Source organism: Alligator mississippiensis, chromosome 1 (genome assembly GCF_030867095.1).
Source record: "Alligator mississippiensis isolate rAllMis1 chromosome 1, rAllMis1, whole genome shotgun sequence".
In the NCBI taxonomy this organism is placed as follows: Eukaryota; Metazoa; Chordata; order Crocodylia; family Alligatoridae; genus Alligator; species Alligator mississippiensis.
Genome location: NC_081824.1, coordinates 244,601,352 through 244,627,283, shown reverse-complemented (window position 1 = coordinate 244,627,283; position 25,932 = coordinate 244,601,352). Strand labels below are relative to the sequence as shown.

Genomic DNA, 25,932 nt, shown 5'->3' with positions numbered 1-25,932 from the left:
CAGCCGCTTTCCCCATTCCATGCCACCACAGAAGCAGGGGGTGGGGCTCTTCACCACCTCCAGCAGAGTTCTGGCAGCTGCATGTGACGGCAGGCAGCAGGGAAGGCAGCCAACCTCATCACACGGGGCTTTCCCTGGGGGGCACACGAGTGCTGGGAGCTGCACATGTGCTGCAGGGAGCCCTGCATGATAGAGGCAGGCTGGCCTGGGTGTGTTTCTTGCTGCCACGTGCAGCTCTGGCCAGAGCCATGCAGCGTTGGGCAGCAGCACCTGCGTGGACCATGAGCACCTCAAGGGCCTTGCCTGCTGCTGCCAGTGGCAGGGACTGTGCACCATGGGGGGGGAGGGAAAAACATTGGGGGCTCCCCACACCCTCCCTCACACCCCACAAACCCTACACACACACATCTCATAACTTACCCTACATCCCCCCCACATACACAGCCACATCCTCTCACAATCTCCCACATACCCCACCATACACACACCCACCCACCCACCTCTAACCACATCCCATACAAAATATACAAAAGTAAGACTATTTTGAAGTACACCCACACCACAAACACAAATCATGACAAAATGATTCTTTGTAACAATATGAAAATATGTTATAGTAGGTGTTGACTTTTAGCATATGATTTAGTTTTTCTCATTCAAAGATGGCAAACCCACCCCCTCCCAAAAGGAGTACTTCAGGGGCAAGGGAGGGACTTCTGGTGGCAAAGGTTAGGGGTTACAGGCAGCACTTCTGGTCCCAAGGTGGTGACCAGAGGGTGGAGTACCTGTCAAGGGGTAGGGCTACCCTTGCCAGCTCACCAAAACTCATTAAGAAGCCCTCCAACAAAATAATTGCCCACCTGTGTTCAAACTGCAGTTCCTTCTCTCCCAGAATTCACCACCCCTAATCAATACAGATGAGGATTTAATCCATGGGATAAATTAAATAGATGAACAGATGGTTTAGGCATTGCTTCTTCCTCTATCACAAAGGTATTTTCAGCATCTATTAAAAGACAAACTAGAGAAGTGGAGAGGGAAGAGACAGTCAAAATACCAGTTCCCAACTCTCCCTTAATTATCAGAGTGATATCACAGCTTGCCTACATGGGAAATTATTCTTAATTCACAATTCCTGATTAACTACCTATGTGCTCTTATTCTGGAATAAGACTAATATATTCTGAATCAATTCAATGTATTCTGATTAAGCTCATTTGAAACATGCCTTATTAGTTCCAGAATCAAAGCATCCACATGGGCAGCTAATCAGAAATAGCTATAAAATTCCTTTAATTAACTACCTTGTGTAGTAGACAGACATGTAGTGACAGAACATAAAATGGAAATCAAGAACAAGAACACATTCTTACACATTATAAAATGATATACTATATCTTAAGAGTACATAAAGGAGTTTAGGTAAAAGGACTAGTTCCGTTCCTTAGATGTGTTTGTGGCGGCTGCTGGTGGCCCCAAGATCCTTCAATTTGAGCTATAAAATAAGGAAACCAAAAAGCCAACAAAAAAATTTCAAAAACAGAGACTTCTTAGCTGGCTGCCTTGCAGCAACTCTCTGCTCTGCCCAAGAGATCACTATCAAGTAACATGACCAGAGGAGATTTTTCTAAACGTTGCTGAATATGACTATGTGGATTAAAAAGTATCAAGAGCCAACACAAAATATTAATGAGTGTATAAATATTACGAAAGAAAAGTAATTGTGTGGGTGTTTATATTAGTTGGGGTCATGTTTAATTAATGATAGATTTTTATTTTTTTTATTCATAATCCAACTTTTGTAGCAAAGAAAATTCCTTTTTTTCAATACTGGCTCCTGAAATGCACTCTCTATTACCCAAGTTAGCTTTACACTGAAGTGATTTTATGCTTGTCATTATAGATTCAAAGGGATGTATTTGAATATTCAGATACACCTGCTTTTTATTCTAGTTAGGTTTCTAAAATTCCATCTTTCTTTAAGTGAAGGATGATGTTTTCAATGTCTGGAGGAACCCCTTCTAAATTTTCAAACAGCCTAGAGAGAGACAGTCACCAAAGAATCCTTTCACAGTTATGCAGTGAGCCAGAGCAAGGACAAATAACATAGAATCATAGGAAAGTAGGGCTGGAAGGGACCTTCAGAAGTCATCTATTTTCACTCCCTTCATGAAGAAGGAGGCATCATCCCTGTCCAAGCTATCCTATACAAATCCACGGTCTAACCTATTAGCAAAACATGGTTAGTTTTGTTCAGATTTTCATGCACTGAAAACTTGATCAATACCGATGACTGAGGCCCAAACCCAGGACTTAAGTGTTTTGTTAGGTCAAGATTCAAGTACTTTACTTTAATGAACTGTCTGCAAGGGCTTGGGGGTTACTATTATAGCAAAGAGTGAGGATACAAACTAGAAGCACATGTGGTGCACACACTAGAAAGATTTGAAGTGACTCGCTCAGCCAAAAGCAAATACATATATTTTTTAAATCTGTTACCTATTTTGCATTATAAAAATTACTGTAGAGCATCCATGAGCAAATCAAAATGTTTTACTAATTTGTGGACAGCCCCATCCCCTAAAAATTGACATTTAAGGGAAAGCAAGAGTTCAAACGTTTTCATTTACTGCTTTAAATTAACATAATTTAGTTCACAGAGGGCATGTCTACACAAGACACTGACTGCAGCAGCCTGATAATACTGTGCAGTAGTGCTGCATAGCAAAAACTGTGCCGAGATGCTATTGTGCAGTAGTATTAAGCTACTGTGTAGTAGCATCACTTAAAAGGTGTTCAATGGCACTACTTCACAGTAACTCCAGTCAGTGCGCTTTTATTTAGTACTTTCTTATACAAGTACAAATAAATGCGCAATAACCATTGAACAGTAGCATCTTGTGTAGATGCACCCAGACAGGTTTTAAAGTACCAATTTATTTGGGTGTTACTCCCTCATCCTGCTAATATTGTTTAAAAAAAGAATTACAAGATAATGAAACAAGTTGGTCAAGTAAAATGAAAACTTTAGTCTGAGCTTATTCTGCACAATTTTAAGACAGCTAACCTCACCCATATGTAAGAGCTGAGTAAGTCCAAATGAAATTGCTAGTTATGCTTCTGTTATGATTTCATATCTATAGTAACATTAAATCATCAGCCAAACTTCACTACTAAAGCACTCAAGGGCAGAGGTAGGGAGGGCAGGAAATTTTACACTGAAGAGAACACAAATACAAGTTATAACATACTTGCAGGCATTACCTGCAGTAATATAACATACTTGCAGTTATAAGATATGTGTAGACATACATGCATACACACACAAATGTGTGTACTATATCTTCCCTGAATTTCCTGCCATCCTTGGCACCTTTCCATAACACTTTACCTTATCAACCCTACTTCATCTCTCAAAACACATTTAGCAAACCTCTCCCTCCTGCAGGCACCTTTAAATGTCTACTTCCCAGGCATATTAGTTTGCCCTATAAAGAATTTGGAACTAAATAATAGCTTCCTTGTAGGCTGTTTTCCATAGCCGATTGTTACTGCTCATACTGCACAATTCACATATAAAGTGCTTCAATGCCACAGTGATGAGCTTTTGCAGGATAAATAGCTCATGGATGATGGACTGGTAGAAGATTTTGTATTCAGTTTCAGAAGCTTCCACCCAATACCACTATCAAAAGTGACCAAGGAACCCAGCATCTTACACAAGCAGCAGTGGCTTTCTCCTAGTAGACAGAAAATCTAGGTTCTATCACTACCAAACAAGCAGCAGGCAGTAGCAAACTGTATCCCAAGGAGTATGAGTTCCAAGCCACTCAGCACTCAAAGAGCTGCACAGATGAGAGTACTCTCCAGCTCTACAAATAAAAAACATGGTTGCAATATGAACTTTGGAGATCAGAAGGCCACAGAAGTGGAACACTAAGTACTCTGACAGGACAAAGGACTTCACTTGGAGGAAGAGATGTTGTACAGGAACAAAAGTTGAAAAAGTAGGGTAGTGTGACACCTTAGAGACTAACTGGTTCAGAGAATCATGAGCTCAAATCTCCTGTCACAAGTCTTTTGCTTCCCTCCTCTCACCCCAATTAATTACATTAAGAATACTGGTATATTATTCAACCATATACTAGCACTGTATAGAAAAGTTAATGTTTTTCACATACTTGTTTAATGCCTCAGGGATCTTATTTATTGGGAAGAAAATGAAAGAGCTGATGAAAGAGAGAAATACTGACCGCTTTATTTCTTCCTGACAGAAAAGCAAAGCCAAGAAAAGATCCCAAACACTAGAATATTTAGGTTAATTCAGGTTTTTACATAATATAAATGCACAGCCCAAACTTTAGACATAAAATGTCTCCTGCATTTCCTTAAAAAAAGTGGATTACACATGTATACTTGAACAATAATTCCAGATTAACCTCTGAGTTAGGAAGAATTTAGGGAAATAACTAAAGCATCATGAAAAAATAGAGTCTCATCCAAATATATTTTGGTTTTACTGTGAATTTTGGGTTCAAAACCAGAACTGTGTTTTGAGGTTCAAAAGGAAAGCCTTCTTTGGGATTCACTTGTTTACAGCAAGAATTGACAGTGACAGGATAAGTACCCTACTTCCACTCTGGCCTTGCTTACACACAGTTTTGTTTTCTATGAGATATCTGTTGTTTATTTGATTTATATGCCACCCTTCCGGAACCTGGCAGAGTCAAATCAGTCCAACCCCCTTGCATGTGCATAATTATACTGACATAAAACACTTTACTGTTGGATATACAAATTTATGTGGATACTGTAGTAGCCTGTGTGAGCTTCTCCTCTGCACTAGAGCAGGACCAGATTACACTTTGCTCTCCTCTGGTACCCATGATACAGTAATTCCAATTTTGATTTAAATATCCATTAAACCTGCTACAAAGTTAAATATTCTCTGTATTTTTCAGACTGAAAAAGCTTCTTGAACAAGAAACAGCTTATCAGGCAAAAAGAGAGAAGGAAAACAACAAGAAGACAGCTAAACTAAAAGAAGAACTAACAAAATTGAAATCATTTGCGTTAATGGTAGTGGATGAACAGCAAAGACTCACTGAACAACTAAACCAACAGAGTCAAAAAATTCAAGAGCTAACCACCACTGCAGATCAAGCATATGTGAAGCTCACTGTTGCTGAAGCAAAAGCTCAGGAAGAGGAGCAAAAAGTTATCAGGCTGGAGGTTGAACTGCAGGCCCAGAACAACAAGAGCTCCCAAGACCAAGAAGCAATGATGGCCAAGCTAACCAATGAAGACAGTCAGAATCGCCAGCTCCGGTTAAAGTTAACTGCACTCAGTCGACAAGTTGATGAACTAGAAGAGACTAATAAATCTCTGCGAAAAGCAGAGGAAGAATTGCAAGACCTAAGGGATAAAATGAATAAGGGAGAGTGTGGAAATTCTACCCTTATGGCTGAAGTTGAAGAATTACGGAAACGTGTGCTAGAAATGGAAGGTAAAGATGAAGAGCTCATAAAAATGGAAGAGCAGTGCAGAGAGCTTAATAAAAAATTAGAAAAAGAAGCAGCACAGAGCAAGAACCTTAAAGCAGAAGTTGACAAACTCAACAAAAGAATCATGGAACTGGAGAAACTAGAAGATGCTTTCAGCAAGGGCAAACAAGAGTGTTACTTTCTGAAGTGCAATCTAGAAAAAGAAAAAATGTTAACAAAGCAATTGTCCCTTGAACTGGATAGCTTAAAAGCTAGAATGGGAGAGCTTGAAGCCACTGAAAACAAGCTAGAAAAAACAGAAGTCACACTTAAGGATGACCTAACTAAACTGAAAACACTGACAGTGATGTTGGTGGATGAAAGGAAAACAATGAGTGAGAAAATAAAGCAAACCGAAGAAAAGTTAAAAGCTGCAAATACTCAACTTCAGGTGGAGCAAAAGAAAGTTCAGACAGTTACAGAAAAGCTAATTGAGGAAAGCAGAAAGGCACTAAAATCAAAATCTGATGCAGAGGAAAAACTGTCTACTGTAACAAAGGAAAGAGATGAACTAAAAAACAAACTGAAAGCAGAGGAAGAGAAAGGAAACGATCTTGTTTCCAAAGTAAATATTCTAAGGAAACGGCTTCAGTCCTTAGAAGCCATTGAAAAAGAGTTTCTGAGAAATAAACTCAAAGAAACTACTAAATCCAGCACATCTTTACAGCAGGAGAACAACAAAATAAGAGAACTTTCTCAAGAAGTTGAGAGGCTGAAACATAAGCTGAAAGAAATGAAAGCCATAGAAGACGATCTCATGAAAACTGAGGATGAATTTGAGTCTCTAGAACGAAGATACATTAATGAACGAGACAAAGCAAAGTTTCTGTCAGAGGAACTAGAGGTTGTAAAAATAGAACTGGCTAGGTATAAACTGGCAGAGAAGGCAGAGTCCAACCAAGAACAGTGGCTTTTCAAAAAGCTTAAAGAAGAAGAAGCTAAGTCGGATCACCTGTCTCGGGAGGTAGATGCATTAAAAGAGAAAATTCATGAGTATATGGCAACAGAGGACTTAATAGGTCATCTACAGGGGGATCATACAATCCTGCAAAAGAAACTCACACAACAAGAAAACAAAAACAGGGAGTTGGCAAGAGAAATGGAAAACCTCACGAAAGAATTAGAAAGGTACCGGCGCTTCAGTAAGAGCCTCAGACCTAGTCTCAATGGAAGGAGAATTTCTGACTTGCAGGTTCTCTCTAAAGAAGTCCAGACAGAACCAGCTGACAATGAACCACCTGATTACAAGAGCCTTATTCCATTAGAACGCGCAGTCATAAATGGGCAGTTATATGAAGACAGTGATAATGATGATGAAGACCATAATGAGGAGGAGCAAATGATATCTTTTAAATGCAATTCATCCATTGCAAATGCTGTAAACAAAAAATTATGGATCCCATGGATGAAGTCCAAAGAAGGCCACCCTCAAAATGGAAAAATTCATGCAAAACAAAATGGAAGTTTTGCACAGCCTGGAGATCTAGTTCTAAGTCATACACCTGGACAGCCTCTTCATATAAAGGTTACTCCAGACCATGGACAAAATACAGCGACACTTGAAATAACAAGTCCTACTATAGAAAGTGCTCACTCTTACACTAGTACTGCAGTTATACCTAACTGTGGCACACCGAAACAAAGAATAACTATTATTCAAAATGCCTCCCTAACTCCTATAAAAACAAGAGTGGCAGAAGGCTACATGACCCCAGAGCAAGCTATGTCACCTCTTACTATGGCTGCTTTTGCAAGATCTCAAACACCTGAATCATGTAGCTCAGTAACTCCAGAAAGGACAATGTCCCCCTTGGCTCTGCCAGGCTCTTCCAGTGCTCAGGAACAGATACTTTCAACAGAGCCTTTGGAAATCAGTGCCAAGCATGCTGTTTTTAGAGTATCTCCAGACAGACAATCATCCTGGCAGTTCCAAAGATCTAACAGTACTGGTTCAAGCGTAATAACTACTGAGGATAATAAAATCCACATTCATTTAGGAAGTCCTTATGTTCAAGCTCTTAGTAATTCAGCAAAGTCCAGCAGCCCTTGTACTCCAATGCAGGATAGCAGAACACCAGCACTATCTAATGGAACACCCAGTAAACCCACCAATAAAATCACCAGCAGTATCACTATCACACCAACAGCCACGCCTCTCCCACGACAATCACAAATTACAGTAAGTAATGTCTATAACTGATCCCCCATCCATGCTGACACCCTTACCAGCAACCCATCCTGTTTTTTTCATCCCAGCAAGAATTATTTGGAGTACCCTTTTATTTTGGGAGAGATCTGTGCATGAACTGTACTACAGTATATGGAACTAATGTTATGTTTTGCCTGCTTAATCATATCAAGTGTGCACTTACTGTATATCTTTTAATTGAAATACTTTAAGTAAAATACTTAGTCTTGCACTTGTATAAATGCATCATTATGTATTTACATTTTTAATAACTCACATTAATTTTTACTGCAACTTGCCTCAGTGAAAACATTTCTAAAACAGTAAATAATGGATTATTTTTATTACTGCTTTCAGAATCCTTGTTCTGTGTGTGTGTGTTGTATTTCTGCATGTATGACTGAATTTGACCTTAGTCCCTGCAGTACCTGCTAACTTCAGATAAGACCTGTTTTGTTGCCTTTCTTGATTTCCCCAGTATATCGTAGCCCTATTTTTCAGATGATTATTTTTAGATTAAACACACACAAAATTATATGTACAATACTCATTTGAAATTCAGTCCACAAATGATGTGTTTTAGGGCATGCCAATCCCCACTTTGTTTTGTGTTTTTCTTAAATACCGTCTCCTTGTGTTAAAGCACCATTTTCTTCCTTAGGTCTTTTCCTTATTATTGAGTTGTATTTAGAAGTTTGTATCATAGAATTAATATTTTTCCCAAAAAAACCAAGTTCCTAGTCTACATGAAAAACGATTACTGGTTAAAAACATTGTAAAAGTGTTAATGAAGACATTCACATTTTTTAAACAGTTAGCTAGGAGACTAGATTCACAGTATGTTTTTAATATTCAAACTATATGGGAGGGGAGACAGGCTGGAACCTAAACAGCAGCCAAGCATTCTTTGTAATGGTGAGTCACCATGAAGTAAAGGCAACAAAAGGTATGCTAGGGTACCCTAAAGTTTCTGAAATAAGGTAAGTGCATTAAAACATGCAAGATCTTTCAGCAATTTGAATGAACACCTCCCTTCAGTATACACTATTTGTCCAATACTTATTTTAGACAAAAACTGGATAAGATACAACAGGACGGAGGCTGTATTAGTGCCTATAACATAATAAATAATGACTGTAGAATAAAAATATTGCCCTCAATTTATCTGTCTACTGAGAGCATGAAGCAGTCAATCCTAGCCACCTGAAACTGTTGCACGCAGTAGGACCAGATTCATTTTGAATGATTCATATTATCAGGTTAATTTGTTAAAAATCCGTTTCAACTTCTTTCCCTCTTTTCCAATGAGGACCTGTCATTACAATTCACACTTTTCAAAGGAGCTTTTTAATATAGTTCAATACCCATTTAACTTGTATACTTAGAAAAAAATTCTTATTACCTTCACTGCTAATAAAATGTGCATGTAAAGGAAAGGTCTCTACCTAATAAACCATAGAGTTTTCTGTCAAATTCACCTGGAGCTGAAAAATTAGTTCCTTGCTTACAAAATCTAAATTTAACTAATTTTCAACATACATTATTTGCAACTCAAGATCATGCCTTACCTCCCATTCTGTTGACATATATGCAAGTTCTGCATGTGTGCCGTTTAAATCAGCAGATAACTCTAGATGCCTGCGCTCTTATGGTACACATTTTATAGTACTGCATATGCCTGAACCTTTAAAAATTCTTATGCCAGTCCTCATAAAATTAGCCTAAAACATTCTTGCTTTGACTTCAGTTTTATGAAAAACAAAATATTCAGCAGATACACAGAAGATGGATAGACCAGTACACTTCATGTCTTTCAAAAGTTATAGAGATGTGCTGATAAATAGATCCATATTGGATTGGCACTGATACAAGGAAAATTTACATTATGTGTGGAGGGGCAAGGGGGGGGGGGGGGACAGCTCCTGCCACTGTGCGCAGCCCCGGGGGGGCATGAGGGACATATGCCCCCTGGACTTCTGCACAGGGTCAAGGTGGGCTGTGCCAGCCTCTTTGCAGCGGAGGGACTGGGCAGGCAACAGTGGCACTGGGAATGGGGCTACAAGGTGGGCTATGGCAAATTTTGGGGTGGCTATAACCCACCCTGTAGCTCCCATCCCACTGCTGCCGCCGCCCACCCCAAGCACCCCATTCCACCGCTGCTGCTGCCCACCCCAAGCACAGCCCTGCCCCAAGCCCCCCTGCCCACAAAAGGCCAGAACAGACTCTGGCCCCGAGCCCGCAACAGGCAGCCATTCCTCGCCCTGCACACAAATCCGGGGGCACATCCCCACCCCACGCCTCCCCTGAGGGGAACAGTCACCCCAACACCACCTGCGCCCCCCAAATTAGTTGCCTACAGCTCCTGCCTCTGCCCTTGTCCATTCCCTCCCTCACCATGGGGGGGGCCCTCGATCTGCCCCCTCCAGGCCCTTCCCTCCCTACGCACTTACCGGCCTGACGCTGCTCTCCAAGCTGCAGGGCTGCATATCGGTATTGGGTTGGTATTGGCTGATATGGCTAGTTAATAATTGGCCATCGGTATCAGCCAAAAAAATCTTTATTGGTGCATGACTAGTTTATTACATTGCAAGAACTAGGTTCAGTCAATTTTAATAAGTGCACTAGATCCCTTGTATAATTGCCAAGTTCTTTTGAACAAAGGCGTTTAGATTTTAATGGTGGTAAGTAAATACAAAACACTAGACCTAAGACAGTATCTGTAAAAAAATTAAAATTTAAATCGTCTGGTTTTTAGCTCTTGCTCTCTTTTTGTTAATAAACAATTATTTTCCAAAAATGATCATTGCTTATTTAACAAAAGACAAAGAAAACAGCCGCACAATATTACAACTCATAGAAAAGTGAAGTCAACATGCCTATTAATGACACTTTTTGTAACGTTTTCCCCAAAACAAAGTATCTGTTGGTTACAATCCACCCCTTTCCTGTGTTGAGAGGACTATTTTATCTGCAGCTACCACACTGAACTTATTTATTTGCTTCCACAGGAGTAAAATCAAACAGTTATTCTAAATGAAGCAAGACTTTCAGAAAGAAAAAGCTATTAACCTTTTTCTGATTCTGAAGAGCTAACAGTAGTATTTAACAGAGAATTAATTCCAAACATATATACATACAGTGGCATAAGCTATTTTTAATTACTGTCTTCATTATATGTCAGCCTTGATTTTGTCACAAAAGAAAAAAGAATGGTCTAGGAATTGAAGCCATTACCCTGCATTTGCTAGGAAATTTTGTGCAATTCACTGCACTATTCTATATCCCAGTCTCTCCTTCTGAAAAGCATGGATAATATTTATGTAACTTACTATGGAGGGTCTGGGTAATGAAAATGGCAAGAAGGAAGCTCAATAATGGTCTATAATTTGCTTTAAGAGCCCTGAATGAAAGTTGCTACAGAAATGTCAACTTATTAAAACAGAACAAATATCAACTTAGCAATACATGCCATTTTCAGAGAATCTCAAAACATTTTATAAGGGGAAAATATTACTATCTTGATTTTACAGGTGGAGATAATCTCTTTTGTGTTTGCCCAGTATCTAGCTTAATTAGCCCCAAACCTGATATAGCCTCTATGCACTACCATAGTAATACAAATAATAGACAAGTGGTAAGCACAGGCACAGAAAATATTAACCAGGCTCAACCAGATGGACTGGGCCTATAACAGATCAAAACTTTTCATGTTCAAAAGCAATGACTATTTTGAAAGGAGGTAGGCCAGGCCAGGGATGGGCAATTATTTGGGCTAGAGGGACACTTAATGAGTTTTGCCAAACTGCTGAGGGCCACATGTGTGAGCACAGACACAGACACAGACACAGACACACACACACACATAGATATGAGCTCTCCACAGCTCTTCCTGCACTCCTTCCCCTGTCCCAAGTCCCTGGCACACAGCTGGGTTGGGCAGGAGCTGCTTTAGCTGCATCAATGAGGCCTAAAGCAGAGGGCAGGAATACAGCATGGCACTAGCCCAGCCCATCTGTGTGCTGGGGACTCAGGGTGGGGGAAAGGGGTGCAGGGAGAAAAGGACCAGGACCCATGGGTTATCTGGGCCCAGCTGGGCTGGTGCAGTGCTATGCTCCCCACTTCTTGTACCCCTCTCCTGTCCTGAGCCCTTGGCACACAGCTGAGCTGGGCTGGGACAGGCCAGTGCTGTATTGAGTTCCCGCGTGCCACTTCAGGCCATGTGAGCACAGCTGAAGCAGCTTCTGCCTGACCTGGCCATATGCTGGGGACTCAAGGTGGGGAAGGGGGTGCAGGGAGAAAGGGACCGGGAGCCATGGGTTATCCGGGCCCAGCTGGGCCTGTGCCGTGCTGTGTTCCCTGCTTCTCCCTGCACCCCTTCACCCCAAGTCCCTAGCACGCAGCTGCACTGTGTTCCCGTGCACCACTTTCGGTCATGTGGGCACAGCTGGAGTAGCTCCTGCCTGACTTGGTCACATGCTGGTGACTCAGGAGCTGTGCCAGTCAGGCAGGAGCTGCACCCGCCACTCCAGCTGCACCCACGTGGCGCAGCCTGAACTGGTGCACAGGAACACAGAGCGGCACTGCGTTAGTGGCGCCCGCACTCCTACCAGTCCCCAGCCTGGCAGGGCCCAGATAACCCACAGCTCCTAGGCCTCCTCCCCCTGCACCCCCTTCCCACCAGCAGGGAGAACCGTATCTGAGCTTCAACTCTTGCCAGGGACTGAGCTGTCTGTCTATGAATGGCTGTAGGGTCGGAGCTGTGCACTGACAGCCTCACTGGGCAGAAGCCTGGCCAGGAGCTCAGCATCCCGTGCCCTAGAGTATACACTGGGGGCTTGGGCAGGGTGGGAAGTGGCTGCCTAGCCACTGGAGCAGCTGCTGCAGCCAGCTATGGCAAAGGGAAGGGAAAAGGGCAAGAGGCACTGAAAGTCAGGGTAGCTGCGGGTCAGATGCAATTCTCCGTTGAAGGAGCAGCCGTGGGCTGGATAGAATTATTTGGTGGCCAGATCCAGCCCATGGGCCATATTTTGCCCACTCCGGAGGTAGGGTATTTCTACCAAATATTTAACAGCACAAAACCAATGCACATCTCAGTGCGCCTCCGAGAGGAAAACTGAAGACTACATGAATCAGACTCAGGAAACGGAAATACATGCACCTGAAGCACTCCAAAATCTGCCACAATTCAGAGCACTTCCAATTTGGAGCACTTCAATGCCATGTAGATATGTCACCTCTTCAACTGTAACCTCCCCCCCACCAGAGCATTTCAAAATTGCTGCAACAAGAAGCAGTGGCTGTGCTCTCCAGCAGGGGTAATAGAGAAAAGGATTCTTTACATGGCTTTCTATCTGTGAAGTCTCCTAAGGACAGCTGAGTGCACAAGAAAGTGCTCAGCTGCTGTCTGCCCTGCTCTCCCCACCCATGAGGGAGGGGGAATACAGCACTGTGGGCTACTGGAGAATGAAGCCACATCCTATCATGCTCCACTGGAGGGTACATAACATTTTGGGAAGTACCTCAAAAAAGCACTTCAAAGATGTTCATTTTTTGAGGATCTGAAGAACTTCAGCCACACTCCCTTCTATACTTGCTGTTTGGAGTGCTTCAAGGGCATTTGGAGCACAAACGGAACATCTGTGGACAGGGTGGAAAAAGCCAACAATTTTAAAAAATTGGGTTATTTTTATTTAATCGTATTTTTTATTTTTTGTTACAATGCTTTAAAAATAAACTTATATAAAGATAGTTTTAACTGAAAATATATTAAAGCTCAAAGATATCATCATGGAATAGGGATTATAACTTCTAATTATATACTAATTTAAGACAATATATTCATGTAACCTTTTTAGAAGTTTTATAAATCGGTCACAACAGACTATATCAGGAGCCCAATCTTACAGGGTTCCCAGAGGCTCCTCTATAGATGAGTAAAGATTAAAGAAAACCACTCTACCCAATGGGACTCAGTGCTCAGTCTAGAAGATCTCATTAAACATTTCTGTGATGCTTACTTTCAATTCTCAAACTGTGGATTTGTGTCTCCAGGGATCATAGGCAGACAAGGTTCTTTCGGTAGAGGTGGTATCTTTTATTAGACCATCTAAATAGTTGGAAAAATTCTTTCTGCAAACTTTCAGGCATCAATGCTCTTCTTCAGGAATAGGGAGAGTTTGTTGTCTCCAGAAACAACATCCTTTTTAACAGCAGTATATGGAGATGAGAGATAAGAGACCTGATTACCTACCCATCAGCCCTATTGTGTCTCTTCAAGATTGTGTAGAGACAGTCAAACCCTTACCTTTCTCTAAAAATGCAAAAAGTTTCAAGAAGTTAAATGAATAAAGGATATCAAACAACAAGAACGCAATTTTGGAGAGAACAATGATTAAATCGAGGCTTCCTGACCAGTGATTTAGATCATTTAAATCAAATCCACCCTGTCTACTGAGGCACACAGTGTCAAAAGTGTTGAAGAAAATGTATTTGTTTTAAAGCAGTTAAAGTAATCAAATTGGGTGAAGATGTTAAAACGGTGAATAATCACCGTGACTAATCCATTAAGCTAAACTTACTCCATTCTAGTTCTACAAGGTATGGAACATTCTCTGAAGCAATAATGGAGTGGATAGATTTGCTGACTCTCCTCGTACCATAACAGATTTCCTGCTATTGTCACTGTTCTAGCCTCTTCCAGATTCTCTTACCTTCTTTTTCTACTCTTAGCTGTGCTACTGCTAAGGAGTTGGAACAAAAAATAGGACTAATATACAGTACATTAAACTTTTTTTCCACTTTTTTAGGTAAAGGTTTATAAAGTGTGGGAGGAGGGCGGACACAGTTTAAAGCCTTTTACTGTGCTTCATTATGTATAAAGAGCATCTAAGAGATTGTAAAATATTTCATTCTGTTCAATTAGAACAGAAAGTTCAGATTTTTTTGCTGGACGGCTCCAGCAAGATTTTTTAAGGTAGGATATTCCATTAAATTGAAAGCTCATGTGCTGTTCTCCCTCCATGCAATCAGAGAGCAGGGTCCTCTCATTCTTGAAATGGGAAAAAAACCAAATGTATCTTGTCTTAGTCTGTTTCAGCTTGGGAGACAACAAAAAAACTGCAGCATACTTCTCACAATTCAGGACTTCAAGAGATCTTACTACAGTTCTCCACCCAAAAAAACAACATCCGATATTTGGAATGTTAAACAAAAAAACCACATACACACACCACAAGACTGAAGCTATCCTTATACATTATAAGGAAACAAAAAATAGTACAAAAAGGACAAGCTCCTGTGTTTTAATTTATAGCTCGCTTTTAAGAAAGAAAAAGCCTGCAACTTCAAGAAAATTAGCAAGAAGTGGTAAAATCTTAAAAGGGAAAACAATCAGATGTTGTCTTTGCTAAGAAACATTCAAATAATGCCTTTTCCCCCCTCCTAATAAGATATATGTATATATATGTCAGGGTCACAAAATATATTTATGACCTTGACTACTTATATAGCTATAGGTAGGTCAGAGTCACAAATATGCTAATAACTAGCATTTTTTTTAGTACTTGGAACTCTAGTGATTCTCAAGCAGGGTGGTGTAAGGTATGAGCAGATAAGCTAAGCAAATAAGCAAAGGTGTGGACATGGCCTGGATCCCCCACCCCTAATGCCCAAGCCCTCTGCAAGTAATACAGGAATTAGTTTTTGAAACTGGGTTCCACTCAATTCACAAAAGTAATGCAGGGGTGACTTGAGTCTACTGAAGTTGAAAACTACTCTGCTATTCAACTGAACACATCTAGACCTCAAATACCACCATCAAAAAGCCTGTCAGATGTTGATATCAGCCCTTCACTGCTCAGACCACTCAGCAAGCCCTTTTCTGCACAAATTATTGAACCATTCCCTCCTTCTGCTGGATGCAGAGTCAGATCCTCAGAACATAAAGAAGTAAAGTTGATTAAAGAAAGGAAAATGTCCACACTCTAAGCACTCCTACCCTTTAAAGCACGCCTTTTTGGCATCTAACTGGACTGTCCCCCTGTGGGCATTAAAATCCTGGTTTCCAGGAGAAGTACCCTGGATTTTCAAGATAGGAGACAAAAGGAAAGAAGTGAAAGCAATATGAACTTTTGAGTGTGCTGCTTCTTCAAATGTCAGTTTTACTGAGGTGCACAAATATGGAACCAGGAGCCTAACTTTGGACACTGAGATTTGAAAACCTTTCCCCAGTCATTTAGGAAGGAGGCAGCATTCAAACTGCTTCAAAACTAAATGCTCATTCACTGAATGAATGGCAGTGCCTTTTCCAAAAACACCCTTTAAGAAGCCAAATAAGGAGCTGAATTAATGAAAAGTAAAAGGAACAGGCAACTAATCCTCCATAGGCCAAGATGAGTAGGCAATACGGTATCCAGGGAGAATAAAGCTGTTAGGAAAAATAAATGGAGAACTCATATCTCTCATAAGGCCTGAAAAGACACCCTTTCCTGAACAGAAAAGTAACTGGAAACACGACAGTACAACAGCATGTTCTGATTTAAAATTAAGTTGATGCTATAGGGCTGGGGCATGGAGAAACCATCTGCAAGATGACTTTGTCCCTAGGAAACAGATACTGAGGCAAAACAAAAGCTTACGACTGCTAACTCTCTAGGCTTAAGCAATGGCTACCAAAACATTATGTTACTAAGAAACAAAAGAGGATCTTAAGGTTTCCACACAGCATGGGTAGGCGTGAAGAAACATTTTAAAAACTAAAATCAAGCATCATAAAAGGGAAACAGCCCAAGAAAAAGGAAGATCTTCAAAATATAATTTGTGTGAAATGTTTTAATATGGACAAAACCCTACAGTAGGGCTCGGCAACCCCCGGCACACGTACCGAGTATGGCACGCAAGGCCATTTTGCTCACCACACCACAGCCAGCCCCAACTCTGGGTAGCTGCTGCCAGTGATGGAGCCCAGGCTGCTCCCAGCACAACTTGCAGCATCTCAGCTGCCTTCTGGGAGCAGCCCGGGCTCCCAGTTGGCAGCAGCTACTCAGAGCAGGGGCCAGCTGCAGCCAAGAGGCTACAGACAGCTGTGCTGGGCTCCAGAGCCCTGGCATCAGCTCTGTACCGGTGTGTGCACGTGCATCTCAGAGCAGGCAGTGGAGGAGGGGCCTGAGGCACTGCAACCAGTCTCTCCCCAGCTCCCAGCACGGAACCGGTGACTGGGCTCTAGAGCCCGGCGCAGCTGTTTGTAGCCAACCTGGGCTCTGGGCAACTGCAGCAAGCAGCAGGCAGGCTGCAAACAGCTGCACTGGGCTCCACAGCTCCAGCATCAGCTCCATGCTGACGGCGACTGCAAGCACATCTCAGAGCGGACAGCAGGGCAGTGCAGCCTGGTATAGAGATGATGCCTGGGCTCCAGAGCCCAGCACAGGTGTTTGCAGACTCCTGGCTCTGGGTAAACGTTGGGTAGATGCTGCCAGCCAGGAGCCCAGGCTGCTCCCAACAGGCAGCTGGGATGCTGCGAGCCCTGCTGGGAGCACCCCGGGAGCCAGCAGCTACCCAGGGCCGGGGTAGCTGCTGACAGTCAGAGCCCAGGCTGGGGGCAGGGGCTTTGGGTGGGGAGCAAGGGGCACAAGCAGGGCATCCTGCCATGTACCCCCTGCCCTCATTTTGTTTTTCTGGCATGCCAACACTTCGGCACCTTCCAAGATAGGAATTGTGGTGCTTTTTGGCACTCCAGTCAAAAAACATTGCCTATCCCTGCCCTACAGTTAATACTCAGTTCTGTCCTGGTGCAGAAAATGCATGAATATTTCAATAGTCCAACATGCTGCAGGTAAATCAGGAACACAAAACAACAAGTAACCAAATGATTCATACCAAGTGTGGACATGCATTCACTTGGGCTCAGATCCACAAAGCACTTTAGGCTGAATGTAGGTGGCTAAATCTATAAGTGCGATCTACCAAACTCATCTGTAACCTCCTGTGTGGCAGTAAGGCCTTAGATGCCTGCAGTTTTCTCCCAGTAAAGTTCCCAGGGCAGCTACAGTTCTGCTAGTGTCCAAGTCTAGAGGCACCACCATTTTAGCAGAGCTTCTCATGTCTAGATCCCACTTGGACCTAGGAAAAATGCTTTAAAAAGAAAGTTATCATAGCAATCCTCAACTGACCATAATCTGTACAGAATCATCTTATGCAAGGGACAGCTAAAGAGATTTAGTCCCCGGGCTTTTCTCCAATTTTATTTCCTTAAAGGGCTAGAGCTAGCCCAAGCAGGGCACCTGTGGGAGGCTAGGGGAGTGGGGGGGGGTTGGGGGGCTCATGCAGAGCCCCCCATGCAGTATGGGGCAATGGGGGGCAGCGGGGACCACCCGCCCGCCCAGCAGCACCCAGTGAGAACCAGCACTTTTCTGAAAAGCACCAGGAGCTGGGGTGGGTGGGGGCAGCAATGGGGGGGACAGCAAGCGGGGGTCAGGGAAGCTGGTATGGTCCCCCCATAGTCCCCTCCTGCCTTCCCCAGCCCCCCCCCTCACCCCACTCCGCCCCTAGTACTTATCAGCTCAGAGTCCGGCTGCAGCTCCCTGCTGCAGCCACCAGGGACTGTTCGAATCATCAAAGCTCTCTGAATCTTTTCTGAAGATTTGGAGAGCTTTGAATCAATTGGGACCTTTACATTTTTGCTAAGAGTCTTGAAAGGCACTCAAGGTAGCTGGCTCCCTCAACTCGGCTTGATTTTTTGTTCCTCAGTTCACCATTATCAAAGAAGTGTATTAGAGCTTGCCTCTTTCTAATCGGTGCTCAGCTATTGTGGTAGAAAACTTGATAGAAGGTACAATAGATAGAAGGTTCCATGCCACACATGTAGTTGACACCATTGCTTAAAAAAATGCCATATGTGAAGAAATTTGTTCTACTTGTAATATAGATTTGCCTTCTGAATAGTTTGTTTGTGAAATCAATAGCGCTATGCTAGACCCATTACAAAACATTTCATGAAACAGAAATACCCTCAGAGCATCTTATGTATTATAAAGCAAAATGAGCAAAAAGTTATTAAAATTTAGCATTTTCTTACCTCTCCTCCTCCAAGTTTAGAACAGAAGTTATTCTAATTGTTAAAAATGGCAGAATACCAGTACTCGTCTCCACAGCAGAAACTATCCACTCAATGCAAAATTACAATGCAAGGCTGGTTCAGTGAGCCAGTTGGTTCAACACCCATAATGCTTTTTAATATGATAATAGTGGGTCATTCACACTGTACAGCTAAGGAATGGTTGGAGCTTAAAATCGCAGAATCATAGAAAATTAGGGTTGGAAGGGACCTCAGGAGGTCATCTAGTCCAACCTCCTGTTCAAGGCTCTAGACCATCCCTAACTAGATCATCCCAGCCAAAGCTTTGTCTAGCCAGGTCTTAAAAACTTCCAAGGATGGAACTTCCACCACCTCTCTGGGTAACCTGTTCCAGTGTTTTACTACCCTCCTAGTTAGAAAATTCTTCCTAATATCTAACCTGAACTTACCTTGCTGCAACTTCAAATAGCTGCTCCTTGTTCTGTCATTTGCCATCATTGAGAACTGTCTAGCTCCATCCTCTTTCAAACCTGCTTCAGGTAGTTGAAGGCTGCAATTAAATCACCTCTCAGTCTCCTCTTCTCTAGATTAAATAAACCCAGTTCCCTCAGCCTCTCCTCAGAAGTCACATGCCTCAGCCCCCGAACCATTTTTGTTGCCTTCCTCTAGAACCTCTCCAATTTGTCCACATCCTTTCTGTAGTGCAGGGCCCAAAACTGAACACAGTACTCCAGATGTGGCCTCACCAGTGCTGAATAGAGGGGAATAATCACTTTCCTTAACCAGCTGGCAACACTTCTACCAATGCAGTCCAGTATGCTGTTAACCTTCTTTGCAACAAGGGCACATTGCTGAGCACCAGCTTCTGAGAAGTTTAAAACTGAACCATAAAAATGTGCCCCAATCTAAAATTTGTCACACAGGGCTGAATACACAAAAAAACTTTTTTTCTAAAGTCTGGCATAAAATTCAAAATCAATCTGTCTTTTTTTTTAATGGCACTCTTAGAATTTTAAAATGTTCTCAAAGTTTCTGAAATAGTACTGTATATTTTTTCAGAAGTAGTCATATCTTGCTCAAAACAGTTATTACTACTTTCCTATGTCACTTCCAATTGAAAACATACATATAAATAAAATGTAATAGAAATAAATAATAAGGATAACATACATAAATCACAGAAGGCCAGACTGTGGTATTTGAGTTGAATAATTACAAAGAGTCCCATTTGTTCAACTACCAGTTATGTACGGGTCTTCCCTGTGTACAAATGGTATCAACCACTTTCAGATTGTTTTACAAAGAGCTGGTCTCACTAACCCCATCTTACAAATGCGAAAACAGGCTCAGAGAGATTTCTTCCTTGCAATGTTCTGCTGACAAGCCTATGTTGGCTACAGTTGTGAAAAGAACACCTAATAGCCAACAAAGCTCTGCCAGCGAAAGCTCCCACGTAGATTCAACTTCAACCACGTAGAGAAACTGGAATAGATCTAGCAGCAGAAAAAAACTCTTCTCCCAACAGAGTTGTGTCCACACCAAAAGAAGCAGTAGCCATGGTGGTGCCCCTTGCAGTTAAAGCAGCAGGGGCCTCATACTGTAAACATGATAAAAAAGCGAAGTAATGGCAAATCTAGATTCTCAAATGTTTTGTGTGTTTGTAAGTGGATCTTAAACTACTGCAAGATGACAGGTTTCCAACTGGTCCTCAAACCAATTTCTTCAAAAAAAAATTCTTTTAATTTTTTCAAACACAATAGCCAATGTCCCTGAACATATCCTTTAACCCAAGCACATGGCTAAATCTACTCTTGGTAGACTGGGACAGTTGACTCAGAATGGAACAAATTTCTAAATAACAGTGGTTTAGCCTTCACATACTGAACAATAAAATATATACATGAAATATTAGATTTGCCATAGGTTTCTACCTTCCCATTAACTCAGCATAATTTGGTTGTCTGCACTCTAGACTGGTTTTTGCTTATTACCTTTATACCTGGTTTATGCCTTGGATGTACAAATGCAATGAGCCAGGCCAAGCTCTGTGGCCTGCAGTGCAGACTCCTGGCTGCCTGCCACAACTGGTCCAGGACCTTGGTGCAAACTGCCTGCAGCCTCCCCACCTGCTGCTGCAAGCAGCCCTCCCCCCAGCATGTTCAAAGACAGGGCTTCCTGCCCACTTGCCAGTTTTGTTGGATTTTTTTGCAGTGAGCCTGGCATTTTTCACGGAGCCCACCCGATTTCACATTTTCCACAAAAATTACATAATTGAGAATTTGTTAGGTCCTTATATATGCCTCTTCAGAAGTATTATTGTGAAACAAAAAACAAATCTTTTTCTTGTAGGAACTAGTAAAAACGAACTCAAGAGAAGTTACTGAACATTACTGGAGTTCATTTCAGGACTCAGTTGAGAACATCTGAAAATACTCCGTGGACAGGCTCTAGCTACCTCAGATGGGCTACTCTCCCACCAAATTCTTTGCATTCACACACATGCTGCTCTCTCCTCAACTGTTTGTACAACCTTCTCAGCAGCTCCTGCAAACATTTCTGTTCCATCAGATTTCCTCCTCTCACTTGAAAAACTTCCTTCCTTTTCTCTCTGAGACTATGTTTCTCCCTACCTTCTGTTTTTAGGTCTTTGACTAAAAGCTTTCTTATACTTAAAATGTATGTCTCGGCTATAACTTGGCTCAGTTTCTCTATTATCTTATAACAACTATGTCTAACATTACAAAAAGCAGGTGAAATGAAGCAGTGAAATATTGCAAATTAAACAAGGAGCTGTTCTCTGTTCACATATTATGAATCAATATAATAAGCAATGTAACCTCTAAAATACTACAAGATATCGCTAGTTCTCACATTTTATTTAGTTGTGCAAAGGGACAAATACATTTAAAAGTTAGTTGGGATGCTCTTTCACTTCTCTAACATAATTCTAATGGAGTGAAAAGCTAAAAAACAAACAGCTAAGATCAAATATCCATATTTCTGTTTCTCTACCTACCAGCAATATTTGTATTTCATGATTTAGCAACTTCGAAATATTTGGCTTCAAAACACTACAGAAAACATTTAACAAACTATCATGTGTTTTTTTTTCTATTTGGAAGAAACTAAAAGAAAAACTAGGGTATACCAACTTATATTCCAGACACTGTGTGACAACACAAAATTCTACCGACTTGCACAGACCTCATCAATAAGCTCCAAGTCTTCTTGCCAAAATTTTCCACTTGGATGCTAGAAGAGTTGCTGCATTAACTCAGATCTAAATAAGAGGCCTTCTTTTTCAAAATTAGTGAGTGCCCTCAGTTTGAAAACTTCAAAGAGTAGTTATTGGTGCCTGGTACCTCATAAAAGTCAGATCACTTCGATCACCTGAAACACAGATCTAGATAGCCAACTTTACACATCAAAGTCGGACATTCTTGGCTTTAGAAAGTTGAACTGCGTTTGCAAAGATAAAGAGGATATTAGCTAACCTGAAACTAAGAGTTGAACAATTGTAATCTAGCAACTATGCAAGGACCAAATACTGCCACTGTCACCCAAAACACTACCAAATAATAGTGTTTAAGATGACCATTAGAGAATACTACAATGCTTTTATAGAAAATAATCATGAATCATGAAATAGAGCAACTGAATACCTCCATTCTGACTTTGAATTCAAAATGAAAACAAGATGGGCTCAGTGAAACAAGCAGAGGGAACTAGAGGGCGCTTATAGTTAGGGAGGTTGGAGAGAACTATTCAGCCAAAAACCTACTCTTTAAAACTTTAAAGAGAATGCTATTTCCAGCCTGATACTGCCATCCTCATTTATAACTAACTCTCTCCTGAATAAGGGTAGCTGACAGAGCTTTTAATGAACTCAGAAAGCACAGGAAGAAATGTTTTAACACAGCCTTGAAAGCATTCACCACATTTCTTCTTGGCAACCTCATGTTTGTCTTTTCTAGACCTGGCCCACATGCAATCGCACTCAATGATCTGAGAACAAACTGATGTCTACCAAAATGTGTATATACATGAAAAGAACTTCGGATTTTGTGTTACAAGGCTATAATGAGCATCCGTTTAATTAAACAAAAATTGAGAGATGGCTCCCTCTAGTGTTCAAACCTCATTTTTTGAAGTGCTGAACATCCTGATTTAACATTATCTTTTCGAGATGCAGTTCGACAATGGATACTGAAACATAAATAAGGTAACCTAGCCATGAACAATGTATGCTCACTTCTGCCTCTCAAAATAAAAAAAGGAATGTCTATAAAGCCCTGAAACAGAAAACACATGCAAATACATGATCTGCTCTATTCCACAGAAAAGTCATATTGGAGAGTTAGGGCTAAAGGGATGAGTCTTTGAAGAGTTCAAACAAATAGCTAGAACTACTTTTTAAATCTCCTTATGGCCTAGAAGTGTACATGGAAGAATGGAGAGAAGGAATGAATGCTTATTAGTTATAAGAGAAGAAAAATTTTCCAATATATTAAAGTATGTGAAGGCCTGATTTAAAAGGCTATGTTAGCATTGATAGTCCTTACTAAAGGAATGAGAACAATAAAATGCAAACTGTACAAGGGAAGTAAAGCCAAGCATTGACTGCCTGACATTAAGAAAGAACATTCTCCTCTACCGCCATCCCCATGCATGTTATTCCATACTTGTCCCTTGTGGGGTTCCCTAAACCTTCCCCTGGTGCATGTCATGTTGTCCACCATCAGAAAGAGGACACTGGGCTAGATGTGCCACTGGTCCAGTCTTGCAAAGGAATTCTCACATAAAATGTTTCGCTTCCAATTTGTTTTTCAGGTAATGGGCACCTAGTCTGAAAGAGGATTTAAAACACAGAAAATTGAAGCCTGTTATCAAACTGCATTTGCACTGCTGCCCAGACTCTAACAATCAGTTTAAAGCATTCATTTTTATGATGTTAATGGACAAAATCATAACCTCACCAAATATTGTAGGCAAGGTGATAAACCTCAGGAGGAATAATCAAACACACAAATACAAAATACACACAGAAATACAAATACACCTGGCCAGATAGCAGCACTATGGAGACGAATCTGAGAGTCTTGGTAGATCACGGACTCAGTGTGAGTCTGTGATCTGGTGTAGCTGTACAAAAGGCAAATGCAGTTTTGGGATCATTAGGTACAAGGCACAAGAGGCGGCAGTGCCTCTCCACTCAGCACTTGTTAGGCTTCATCTGAATACTGTGTGCAGTTTTGGGCTACACATTTTGAAAAGAACATGGAGAAGTTCAAGAGGGTCCAGAGGCGAGCAACAAAAGATGAAAAGAGTTAGAAAGGAAAATCATGAGGCAAGATTGAAGGAAAGAGGCATGCCCAGCTTTAAGAGTGTAGAACTGGCAACAGGGCAGCCACCAGGTGTAGACCAGCCCTGATGAGGCAGTCACATGACCTCAGGAGGGTTGTGTGATTGGAGGAGGGGGCTGAGCAGTTTCCATTTTAACTCAGGCAGCTGGGAGAACACCACCCTGTTGAGTGGCTGCTCAGAACATCCTGGGATGTAAGGGCAGGAGCTATAGGGATGGCAGGAGGCTCCTGGTCCTGGGTACAACTGAAAATTACACCCTGCTGAAGAAGAATGGCCTGGTGGGACTGCCTGTGGTGGGCTACCTCCCCAGAAATGTCAGGCCAGTTGCCTCTCCAGTAAAAGGCAGTTTGGGGCTCCTTATAACCCCAGCCACCAACAACTTAGTGGGTAGTAGAGCACGTAGTGGGGCCAGGCATGTGTTTGGACACCTGAGGCCATGGGGTGTAAGAGCCTGAGGCCCCAGCATAGGGGCGGAGTGTTGGCCTCAGTGAGGAAGTGTAGCAAGAGAATGGGCCACGTAGAGTAGGCCTGTAAGGGAGGCCTGAAAGGCTACGCAGTAGTGGGTACAGAGTAGGGCTGCAAGAGGCAAGCTGAAAGCCTGAACTACTCTAGTGCAGCGAGTGAGCCCCAGTGACAGGGAGTAAATTGCTACCTCAGCAAGCAAAGGGAAGGAGTAGCTCCAGCAAGGGAGTGGAAGAGTTGGAACCAGTGAGTCCTCAGATAAGGAGAGGCTGAGTTTTGGGTCAGAGGAAGACCCCAGTAAGCCCTCAAACGTTGTGAGGCCAAGTGTGGGTCATAAGTTAAGAACTTCAGGTCTATACAGGAGCTGGGGGAGTTATAGTGGGTAGCTTGGAACATAGTGTGATGACACAGTGATGGTGAGCTCCAGGGGGGAGTGAGAGTCCTGAGTGAAACCCTGGAGCACAGGTCATGGTGTGAAGCACTGCAATATGGAAGCCATGTGCAAGGCATGGGATGCAGTATACAGAAGGTGAGCGCCATGTGTAATGCCCCAGGCATCAGGGCATTAAATGGGTAGCCTCCCACATTGTATATCAAGTTTATTACAAGTCGTGGCAGGTGAAATACAGTGGACTGCCCTAAGCAGAGGGGTAGGCCGACGTAGTGATCAGCCTCTGGATTGCCCCCCTGTCACAACACTTAAGAAGGGATATTGAAGGGTTGCCATAAAGAAGGGAAACACCTTTTCTCTCTTGCTGCACAGAGTAGGACATGGACCAATGGCCTGAAGTTGCAGTGAAGTAAGTTTAGTTTGGACATCGGGAAAAAACTTCTTTACTTTTAGAATAGTAAGGCAGTGGAGTAGATGCCTAGGGAAGTCATGGCCTCTCCATCACTGCAGGTGTTCAAGTTGGATAGCCACTGGTTGGGGATGATCTAGGTGTAGCTATATCTACATTCTGCTAAGAATATTTCCTATGCTTCTGGGCTTTGCTGATTGCATGGAGCTGGGAAGAAATTCCCCCTCCCTGTTGCTGCCACATGTCAGGGGGGGTTTTAAGCCTTCCTCAGAGGCACTGGGTGTTGGCTACAGCTAAGGCTGGGGATGTTGACCGGAGTGTGCCAATGCTCCTGCTGCGACCAAAGCTGGAGGCTCCTGGCTAGATGGCCCCTCTGCTCAGGGTCAGACTGATAGTTATATTTGGGGTCAGGAAGGAATTTTACCCCATGGTCAGATTGGTATAGACTGCGGGGGTTTTGCCTTTATAACAGGCTGCACCTAAGGGGCCTCAGTTGGCTCAGGC

General features: G+C 42.2%; 2 protein-coding genes across 6 annotated transcripts in view; one reads left to right on the top strand and one right to left on the bottom strand.

The window, feature by feature from the left end:
- The window catches only part of CMSS1 (cms1 ribosomal small subunit homolog), a 417,726-nt gene that overhangs the window by 376,519 nt on the left and 15,275 nt on the right, over positions 1-25,932 (bottom strand). The window lies entirely within an intron of this gene.
- The window catches only part of FILIP1L (filamin A interacting protein 1 like), a 343,045-nt gene that overhangs the window by 306,836 nt on the left and 10,277 nt on the right, over positions 1-25,932 (top strand). For all 5 annotated transcript variants that reach the window (XR_002086599.2, XM_019476094.2, XM_019476091.2 and 2 more), the window contains one exon: positions 4,962-7,722. Coding sequence is in view for 4 of the 5 variants with exons in the window: in XM_019476094.2 (XP_019331639.1) it covers positions 4,962-7,722 (2,761 nt within the window). In the remaining variant the exon portion in view is untranslated. The remainder of the gene's footprint in view (positions 1-4,961; positions 7,723-25,932) is intronic.